The sequence below is a fragment of the Nicotiana attenuata genome, unplaced genomic scaffold, assembly GCF_001879085.1.
Source record: "Nicotiana attenuata strain UT unplaced genomic scaffold, NIATTr2, whole genome shotgun sequence".
Taxonomy (NCBI): Eukaryota; Viridiplantae; Streptophyta; class Magnoliopsida; order Solanales; family Solanaceae; genus Nicotiana; species Nicotiana attenuata.
The window spans coordinates 95,859-106,978 of NW_017672313.1; the positions used below are offsets into that span (position 1 = coordinate 95,859).

General features: G+C 35.9%; 1 protein-coding gene across 1 annotated transcript; it reads right to left on the reverse strand.

Annotated features, from left to right (window-relative positions):
- Positions 1-1,637: 1,637 nt before the first annotated feature.
- LOC109212690 lies at positions 1,638-6,986 on the reverse strand. The gene is made up of 10 exons (XM_019376361.1): positions 6,609-6,986; positions 5,479-5,528; positions 5,320-5,395; positions 5,135-5,230; positions 4,947-5,027; positions 4,756-4,847; positions 4,200-4,295; positions 2,776-2,844; positions 2,074-2,256; positions 1,638-1,921 (listed from the first exon to the last, which is right to left on the reverse strand). Exons 1-9 carry the CDS (start codon positions 6,939-6,941, stop codon positions 2,118-2,120), a joined length of 1,032 nt encoding a protein of 343 aa, XP_019231906.1. The 5' UTR covers positions 6,942-6,986; the 3' UTR covers positions 1,638-1,921; positions 2,074-2,117.
- Between the last annotated feature and the right edge of the window lie 4,134 nt (positions 6,987-11,120).

Sequence of the window (11,120 nt, forward strand, 5' to 3'; positions counted from 1 at the left end):
GTATCAAGATTTCTTCTTCACCTTTGTCAATCATTATTTATTATTGTTGTTATTACAGTAAATGTTAGGCTTACCTAGTCCCTAAGACTAGGTGCCATCACGACCTCCTACGGAGGGAGATTCGGGTCGTGACATTAATGCTCTGTCTTCATAGTTCTCTCTTATAGATCTTGGGTTGATTCATTACTTTCTTGGCGTTGAGGTTACGCACACATCAGATGGTTTGCTCTTATATTAACATAAATATGTCAAAGATCTTCTCCAAGATGTTAACATGGATCAATGCAAAGGCGCTCCCACGCCCATGAATTCTACATGTACCTATGAAACATCTCGTGAGGATTCAAAAGTGGATGGCACTCTTATCGTTGAGTCATTGGAAAGCTTCATTATCTATCCTGTACTCGGCATGACATTGCCCTTGCTATAAGCAAATTATCTCAATTTATGCATCAACCAGGTATTTCTCACTAAAAAACTGTCAAGCGTCTTTTGAGATATCTTTGTCACACTACTCATCTTGGTATTAAGCTTGCTAAAAAATCTGCTGCTCAATTGGTTTGCTATTCTGATTCAGATTGGGCTGGTGACCCACTTGATCGAACTTCTATCACATGGTATGTTGTATATCTTGGTGATTCTCCTATCTCATGGTCTTCTAAGAAGCAATGTTTTGTTTCTCGGTGGTCTACTGAGGCCGAATACAGAGTTGTTGCAGCTATAATCTCTGAAGTTGTCTGGCTCAAAAATTTGCTTCATGAGCTTCACTTTCCACTGTCCAGTCCTCCTCGAATTCTCTGCGACAACATGAGCACTACTTACATTTGTGTCAATCCGGCTTTTCATAGCCGTGTGAAACATATTGAGATCAATTTTCACTTTGTTCGTCAACTTGTGCAGTCTAAGGTTCTCGAGGTCTGTCATCTTCATACTGCAGATCAAGTTGCAGATATGCTTACGAAGCCGATACCCAGTTCTGCATTTCCACGTATATATCCCAAGTTGGGTCTGGTTGACACCAGCCTCACCTTACGGGGGCGTGTAAAGGACTCTTGACTAATTCAACCTTATCCATTAACATAGCCTTTATATGTATCTTTTATCTGTATCGTTTTGTTAGCCTTTTATTTAGGAGTTTGTTAGGTCTTACGTCTCAAATCTATCTGACCTTCAATCCATCTTTGTCCAGCCAGCTCATAACAGAATCTTAGACCAATCTCAAGGCTGACACAATTGAATTGGTTGAGGAAAAGGAAACCCAAGCGACCAAGCACTCCTGCCCCCCAAAAGCGGAGACCAAAGAACCGCCGGGTTGTCGAGGACACATCTGAAGAGGAGGCGGGCGCCCTCTAAGTTGACCACATCTCTATTTTCCAGAAGATTTGTTGTACTTTTGCGCTATATAAGAGTTCGTACTTCATTAGTAAAACTAACTCCTTTCATTCCGTCTACAGGCTTCCTCTTTAATAACATTGGACAATCCCCGAGATTTCAATATTTTGGCGTTTAATATGCCGATTGGAGTTTCGTTAGAAATGAAGGGTATATATAATATTTTTGATAATGACAAGGTCATTCTTTAAGCAAACTTTCGATGAAGGATATGGATAAATAATTTTAGATAGTTCGAAAACAAATTTGAACATAAACTTACGAATATGAATTTGCCATTATCACCTTAAAGTTTCTTTTCTTCAAATATTTCAATTGACACTCAGAAAATATAGCTAAAAGAATTTACACGAGGAAATCACGATTTTCCCATTGTTCTATCCATTCTGTGATAAATTGAGAACCCATTCGACTTCCCCCACAATTTCAATTGTTTGTTGTTCCTATCACGGTATGGAGAGATAAACCAGTATAGACGTTCTAGCTGATCTTTTGAATCCATGTTTAAAGATCTTCGTGAAGTTTGCCTCTGCAACAAGAAATATAGAGTGTGAGAGCAAGATATGCAGGCAAAAAAGGATGGAACATGAGAAAATTTAAACACATTTTGTTCAATCTAGATTCCTAGTAATTTGAAATCAAGATAAAGAATCTAGATGGGACAGTCGAATCGAAGCATACCTACTATTTTCATCAGAAGTGGATGTAAATCATAGAAACTAGAGCTAAGCTTGTGTTTTATTTCGAACAATTGTTACACCTTCCTCGATTGCTTGGACAAAAGTTGCAATCTTGTAAGTGAAAAATCCCACCAGCATGGGTATCAACTCGAGGTGCATGAATCCATACTCGGGGACTAGGATCCTGCAAAGAAACCAATATAGCAATTTGAAAGACCAGATGCTTAAGCGACTCTCCACAAGGTATAAGCATTAATACTTGCACTACAACAACGAAAGAGAAGTCGTTAAGGTATTCTTTGGCTACAACTGTCGGAAAAGAGAAGTGCAGAAAAAGTTAACTCTCCTGCGTTTTCATGTGCTGAATAAGCAGGAAAATTGTGAAAAAAATGGGTTAAAATTATTCAATAGGAATGATTCTTCCAACTTGTGTCATGCGAATACTGTAGGAGCTTTAAAAGAAACAGGTTCGTCTTGTTTAAGCTTCTCTGACACAAACAAGTGCAAGAAAAAAATTACTTTCCTTAGCTACAATTTTCTCAAGAAATACATTTTCTAACAACTTGCTTGACGTCCACATGGAACTTAATGGTTTTTATTGTCCTTCATGTCAAAGAAGGAAATCAAGAAGGGAAATTCCATAAAAATTGAATCTCTAACCATATATATTTTTATTCAAGATGGTAATAGTGGTAGATCTTACCCATTCCACCGGTTAAAAATCATGACCAAAGCAACAGGAACTAATAGTCTTGGCTGCCCAACAGCTCCCCTGCAAGTAAAACCTTTTGGTAAGATTATCAATAAAAGCACAAAGTAGTCCTTTTCTAGGGATATAGCTACTCTTCTTAGTCCCAAACTACAGAATCATCTATTGTGCAAGCCTTTGGTTTCTATTTCGGTCTGTGGGTTAATACTTCCATTCATGGAAACATGAAGCTGGCAAGCGGGGAAGAACTACAATTTGACTGATCAAGTACAACTCTGCTTCAAGAATGACGATATGATATAACTCTGAGAAAGTACTAACGGATGCTCCATAAACATTTTCAAAATTGAATTTGAACTGTGGGATTGTAACACATGCAAAATGCATAGGGACAATTGGCATCCTATTTTTAACTGGCATGAGTCGTCATACATGTAAAACAAAGAAACAAGTAATGCTATGTTTTGAGCTAATACAAGAATCAATCAAGACAGACCACACAATGAGGTTATCCGATGCAAATCCTTTTCTTTATTTTCAATTGACTAAGTTTTTCTTCTTTGTATACACAACATGGGGTATACAACTTTATACCCTTTGGTTTTCCAGTGTAGGATGAACAATGTAATTACGGACTGTTGGACTTCATGGAATCCTTGTGTCAGTAAAAGGAGTACGGGTCCCTTTTGCACACACCTTCTTAATGTTACTTTGTAAGTAGAATTACTAAAACTGTACATTTACCTATCAAAATTTGACCAAGTGTCTTTCTTCATTGAATGTTTGCTTATTCATTTACAACTTGCTGATCAAGATCAGTTTCTTCAGCTCTTCCAGATAAGTTTGTGTTGTAAAATGGCAGCTTATTTTGGACACTCTGGAGAACTATACAAAAAGGATACAATTCCAGTTAGGATCCAATTTTTTCTGGTGGTTCCCTGACCGATCAATAGATAAAACACACCTAGTGTGAAATAGTTTGACCCCAGTCCTTCTCCTCTTCTTCGTATTTATAATTGTATTTTAATTCTTAATCATCTTCTTATGGAGTAGTTCATTGATTTTCTTGCCCAAAGGGCAGACAACGGAGAGAATGTTGCAAGTAAGGGAACAGGAATCGGAATGCGCACAAGACAAACAGACATATACTTTGCTTTTTACCCCGGACTCAGGCCTCTTATGATGACCTTTATTACTTAGGTACTCTTAACATGCTGATCAAGCAAGACACACATATGCCTGATGAAAACAAATAAGTTGTGACATAGAAATCAGCATATTTCAGTTTCTTAAGCAAAACTACTGATATATGTTCATTTTGGCAATGGTAAAAAATTGCATGAAAACCAAAATGAGAAAAGAAGAAACATGCATAGAGAGAGCCATTGGCTAAAGATCTTGAAACATGAAAAGTGTACTTGATAAGTGCTCTGGGTCCATCTGACTGCATAGAATCCACACTGTTTCCAAGCATACGCATGTACATCAGTGAACCAATAAACCCTGCACCGTAACTGCAAAAATGGTATATGCCACAGTTTATTAGCACCGCCTTTTCAAGCTTGTGTGCATTAGTGCAACATCGCCAAAATAACAGAACAAGATAAAGATTCCTTACATTAATTGAAGAAACAGAAGCATATTTAAGCAAAGAGAAGCTATGAAAAGTCCAGTTCCGATGGAGGAAATTGAAAGAATACTAACAGATTAAGATATTTCATTCAAAGAAGCTGCGATACGTTTCATCACATATCACAAACATCATTTTCAGAATAAATAAGCAAATTAAGAGTCCCTTCATCCAGAAATTCTACCGAAGTGGCAACCTTAAGAGACCAATAAACTAATTGGAGGGAGCGATTTGCAATAAATAGGAGCCTTGTCCCTCTACAACAATAGTAAATCAAACATGAGTAAATCTAAAGTAGATGCCTAAAGGAATTAAAGCATGTAGTAAATCCTATAATGGATTACCTTGCTGCTATTTCAGGAGAATAAGAGATATAAGCTGAAATCACTCCAACACCACCAATCCCAAGTGTGAGGAGCTGCAATTTATTCTTTAACTGCAAAGAAGGAAAAAATGAAACAATCAAAAGGTGAACTGGAAATTCCACAGATCTCAACCAAGAATGATTTATGTGGAATAATCGGTAATTAAGAACCTTAAGATACTGCTCCCTTGACTGAGCAGCCAAAACCTTTGGATCCCCTGTTGGGCGTCTTAATTCCCTGAACATCACGTCCTGTGTGATCGAAATTTCAGAATTACAAGTTAGAGAAGCATATTGCTCAATATGTATTACGAACCAAGTTTCAAGAAATGAACTAATTGCAAGTTCCGATGACGTACACTGCCCCCAGTTGCAGCCTTGGAAGCTTTGTCCCACTGCTCCTGCTCGCGTCGTGTTGGTGCTGGCCGCCATCTTTGAGATGCACTTAAACGAGGCTGAAAATCAGTTTAGTTTTTAGGAATGCAAGTAAAGAAGTTTAATACTTAAAGTTGCAAAACGCATATGTTTTGAAGTTACTACATACTCTAGTATTTTCGAGTTCTGGTTCTTGAACAGGTACTGAAGGGGCTGTTAGCTCCTTCGTCAAGTCAATTTCCAAACTACATTCTCCATATGCGATTAAATTTAAGAAGAAAACGGAATTTCTAAAATCTCTATAAAGAAAAGAAGAAAAAGATCTCACCTGTCAAGACTCATGACTCTGTTTAAGCTAAGAAATCCCGATGTCTCTTCCTGTAAAGATGTCAAGTCACAAGCAAATTTGGCGACCATTCTAACAAAACTGGTATGCATTCGTCTTTACTACCATATAAAGCAATAGCAACTTCTTCAGTATCTTTACAAAATCTTATCATACATGGGGGAGAGGGAAATGGAAACATGGGAGGGGATTACAAGGTTGGAATCGAACCCCCACGATGGAGCCACATAGCTGTTCGCTGGAAAATTACACTGTTTCGATAGGTATTTTTTGTTTTTAATGTATATATATACTATGTGTTGAATCCCCTAGACTTCTTCATGTGTTTCCTTTTTAAAATTTGACATCCCTTAGTGAAAGCTACTGCCAACAAGGTGAGCGTTTAAGTAGCCGACCAGCTGGACTGAAGAGATTCCCCCCAACTTCTTCAGTATAGAGTACTATACATACATATAAAACGCATTCGCACAATTGAGATTCCTATTAAATATAAAAAAGAGGAGGAAGCCATTGAATGACCAAGATAGTTAACTGCCCATCATGCAGAAAAACCAGGATATACACAATTAGAGAAACAAAACAGAGAATTAGGTGGTTCAATAGCCAATAATCAAAAAGTAGACACGTGAAAAACTTGTAGCTTCAAGAACAATTTGTCAGACAATTTGCCACAACAGTTCAAATTCTAAAGACAAAGATAAAAGTATTCTTTCATTAAATAATGAGCCATTTCTATATTTAGAAGCAATTTAACTTTAAACTTCTCATTCTACCCTTAAGCAAATATCTATCAATTAATTTGAGACCACAAATTTCAAAATTGTTTCTTTATTTATTAAACTTGTCGCTCAGATAAATATGCCACATAAAATGGGACGGAAGTAGCTAATTACTCACTCCGTCTCGGTTTCAATTTAGACGATAGTTTGACTGCCCACGGAGTAAAAAGAAGGAAACTTTTGAAATTTATGGTGTTAAAAGCGCTTACGGGTAAAAGCTTTGTAGGGCTTTGCGGTTATAAATGTTATCTTCATAAGGGTAAAATGGATGAATTATTTCCAAATTTAGAAATATGTCAAATTACTAAAAAGGAAAGTAGTTAAAGATTGTACCTTTGCAGGAGCAGAGGGAGAAGAAGGGGGATTTTGTTGAGGGTCCTGAATATACTTCTTCATACGACCCATAAATTCTTTGTTCCAGATATAATCATCAGAGGTAAGAGGATCCACATCCTCACCCCAATACTTCCTGAGCTTAGTTGTAGTGGGTGGAGCAGCATTGTGCCCAGGAACCACTCCAGTGGACAATTTCACAGGTTTCTGCTGGGGCAATATTACCTTGGTCTGTGTTGGAATTGAAGATGGGGTTGAACTATTTGCAGAGTCTTGAGATATGGGTGTGGATGCAGAGGTCACTGAGAGATAGCTGTAGTTTAGGACCCCCATTTTAATTCCTTCAAAATTGTTTTCGGGTGATGACTTATGTGCTTTGTAGTTCTTGGCTTTATAGAAAGGACAAATATCTTTAGTGCCCAGATGATCCGTGGACCAGGTGTTGTTGATAACATTGTTTTCAATGTTTGGCCAATGCAAAAGTTTGATTTGGATATTTTTGAGGAAGCAAACAAAATGTAGTGGAAAAAGAAACTTGTATAGGTAAAAAATGGTATGTGTCATTATGTGAACTTTTTGTAAGATGTGATTTATTTAAATGGTAAAAATGGGGTTTATGTAACTTCTTGTAAAATGTAATATCTTATTTATTTAAAGAAAAGTAGAGTTTATTTTGAGGCATAAAAGGAATACATTTACTTTTTAAATTATTTGCTTGCAAAATAGCAGCATTTTGTTCTTACTTGACAAAGGATCAATATTTGGCTATGGGGTGCATTAGGACATTGCTGACTCAAAAGTTTGGGTATGTGCATGGACCATAATAACTTGGGCTTCGTAATTGGAAGTGTGTGGAAAATTCGTTAAAATATCATGGTATAGCCAGTTTTCACACTGGTCAATGAAAAATAGCCAGCGTTTATCAAGTCAATGAAAAATAGCCACTATTTTGCTGCAATAGGGACCGGTCCAGTATAATATACGGGAGTTCTGGTGCATTTGTGTACGAACTCCAGCATATTATGCTGGACCGGTATACTTTGCTAACTCCTGTAAAATTTGCGGGAGACTGGAGCACCAGTGCTCCAAACTCCAGTATATTATACTGGACAATTATACTTGCTGGAACTCCCGTAAAATTTGCGGGAGTTCCAGCATAATTATGCTTGAACTCCCGTAAAATTTGCGGGAGTTCCAGCATAGTTATCCTGGAACTCCCGTAAAATTTACGGGAGTTCAAGCATAGTTATGCTGGAACTCCCGTAAAATTTGCGGGCGTATTTTTCCGGATTTTGAACAGTGTTTTCGCTCAGATTTAAAGTGGCTAAATTTCGATGACTTTTGAAACTTGGCTATTTTTCAACGACCAATGGTAAATCTGGCTATTTTTGAATTTCTCCCGGAAAATTCGGGCGAAGTGCACAAACACAGCCACTTTTAAGTCTGCTATTTAAAATATATTTATAATTTACAATGTATTTAAACATTGGCCAATTCATTCTAATTTCAGGACTAAGTATTCTGAATTTTTGAACTGCTAATTTGAAATTCAGGACTAGTGTCCTAAATTTTTGAGCTGTTAATTTGAAATTCAGGACTAAGTGTCATGAATTTCTAAACTGCTAATTTAAAATTCAGGATATAAGATTCGAATTTCTGGACATAATTTTAGAACTTTAGAACATGATGTCCTGAAGTTTGAACTTTGAGGTTTAAACTGCGGGACATCGTATCCGAAAGTTTAAGCAAATTGTCTAATCTTTAAATACATTGTAAAGTGTGAATATATTTTGAACAACATGCTGAAAAGTGGCTACCTGGGGTTATTTCAACGGGATATTCACTAAAAACTGGTCAAGCCAAGAAGTTTGAACTTTGACGTTTAAACTATAGGACGTCGTATCCTGAAGTTTGAGCAAATTGTCTAATCTTTAAATACATTGTAAACTGTGGATATATTTTGAACAACATGTTGAAAAGTGGCTACCTGGTGTCATTTCAACGGAATATTCGCTAAAAACTGGCCAAGCCAAGAAGTCCAATTCGTTATAGTAAAAATTGCATGGGGTGCCTTATTTGGTCACCCCTATTTAATCTATACCCACTTTAAAAAAATTTTAACTAGTACCCAAAGTTTAAACAACTTCAGGCCTTTTTCTCCTCTTTCTTCTTCTTCTTCTTACCCAAAGTTTAAACAACTTTAGGCCTTTTTCTCCTCTTTCTTCTTCTTCTTCTTCTTCTTCTTCTTCTTCTTCTTCTTCTTCTTCTTGTGACAGTGATTTTATATGGTGTTTGTGAACATATTTTAAGGTAGTTTATGATATCTTACAGTGGTGAGCTGCTGTGGCGGTTTATTTTTTACTAGTGCTTAGGATTTTTTTTCTTATTCGCGAAATGGGTTCGTTACTTATTGTTGTTTTGGCAAATTGATCATTATGATTTGTTCTTGATGATATTTGGAGGTTATGTATCAAATTTGAGCTCATTTGGAGTAAACTTAGGTGTTAAATCGTATATTGGATTGTTAAAATTCGAAGAACAATTTCTGTTTCTGGGCAATTTGCACTTCAGACCTATTTGGCCTTAAGTGCATAAAAACATTGGTTGCACTTCAGACCTATTTGGAAGTACATCTTAAGTGCAATTTTTCAATTCAGACTTATTGGCCTTAAGGGCATGAAACCATTGGTTGCACTTTAGGCCTATTTGGCTTTAAGTGCATCTGAAGTGCAATTTTTTACTTCAGATTTTTTGGCCGTAAATGCATGAAACCATTGGCTACACTTCAGACCTATTTGGCCTTAAGTGCAAAAGTGTAATTTTTTCACTTCAGACTTTTTGGTAGTAAGTGCATGAAACCATTGTTGCACTTCAAACCTATTTGGTCTTCTGAAGTGCAATTTTTCACTTCAGACATCTCTGACCGCAAGTGCATGAAAATATTTATTGCACTTCAGACCTATCTGGCATTAAGTGCAATTTTTGCACTTTAGACTTTATTGGCCTTAAGTGCATTGCACTTCAGACTAATTTGTTTTAGTTTTAGACCTGATAAGTTTCAAATTAATCGTAAAGCGGGTAGGCTTGAATTTTTTTTTACAAAGTGAATATCGGTTCAATTGTGACCCCAAAATCGAATACAGAGTCATAAGCCCCCATCATCAAAATTTCATCTCCAAGCTTCTCTTACACAAAATTGTTACTCACTTATAATCGAGCAGAAATGTTCTGTTTAAAGTTAATTATCTTGACCTTTCGAGAATCATTGGCGGACACATTTGACTGCAACTGTTCAATATTTAGACCAACTAATTCTTTAAATTTTTAGTCCACATACCTAATTTTCTTTGTCCATAGAAATACTAAATTGTGCCCACAAATTGGAACTCTCTTACTATTCTAGCTAATACCTTCAACTGATTAGCAAATACAGTTATAAATGCTTTTGACATCGAATTAATAGGATAAGCAAAGAAAATGATTTTCCTTTTATCTTTTAATTTATTGCTTAAAGAAAGCACTAGCTATATGGAAATATGCTCTACAAAAGGCACATAATCGAATAATCATTTCATAATTGTACTTATAAAACTTCAACTCATGAGAAGTGATGATAGGGATATGGTTAACATTTTGAGAAGCTTTTTCACGCTGGTATACCGTATACAATTAGCAAGAAACAAAACTCCTGTTTGCTAATGGATGAAGATTGAAAACAAAACTAAATTCAATGAAATTGTTCTTTTCTCCGTTATATATTTACCTAAGATTACTTGTAACATACTCCCTTCGTCTCAAATTATCTGCCGTGGTTTCTTAAAATAGTTGTTTCAAATTATTTGTCATTTTAGAAGTTCAAGATTAAATTAATTATTTTTTTCCTATTCTACCATTAATATTAATTGTTCTTGAAGATTACAAATAACTCAATTATGAGTAAATATTAAATGAAGAGATAATGTCATAAGATAAACAAGGGTAAAACAGTTAAAAATTTCTCCTATTTAGAAGAAGGGAGTAGCAAACAAAGCATGCCCCATTTAGTAAAGAGAATCATAGTTTGACTTTCAACTTGATCAGAATCTTACAAAAATAGAAAAGAAGTAGTACCGCAGTTAATAGAGATAAAACATGGACCACGCTGAATTACTTAAAGAGACGTTATAATATAACTTGATGAACTGTTTTATGTACAACTTCATGTTTGAAAAACCTAAAGAAAAAAAATAATACCAAATCAAGCAGTAATTAATGAATTATAAAGCCCTAATCTTCTGCCTTAAGATTTAAGCAACAATAAGCTATAAACAAATTAAAATTCAAGTCTGAACATGCCCTCGTAGAAACAAGAAATCCATAGACTGAGAACTAAAAACAGAGAGAATCTATGTAGTCTTTTTCAAGAAAGTAGTCTTCAAACACCCTTTAATTTGCAGTCTCTGTTTTCAAGTAATCCACCTACTATCAATCCAATATAATCTTGGTGAATTCTCAAGTCACTTATATTCGACC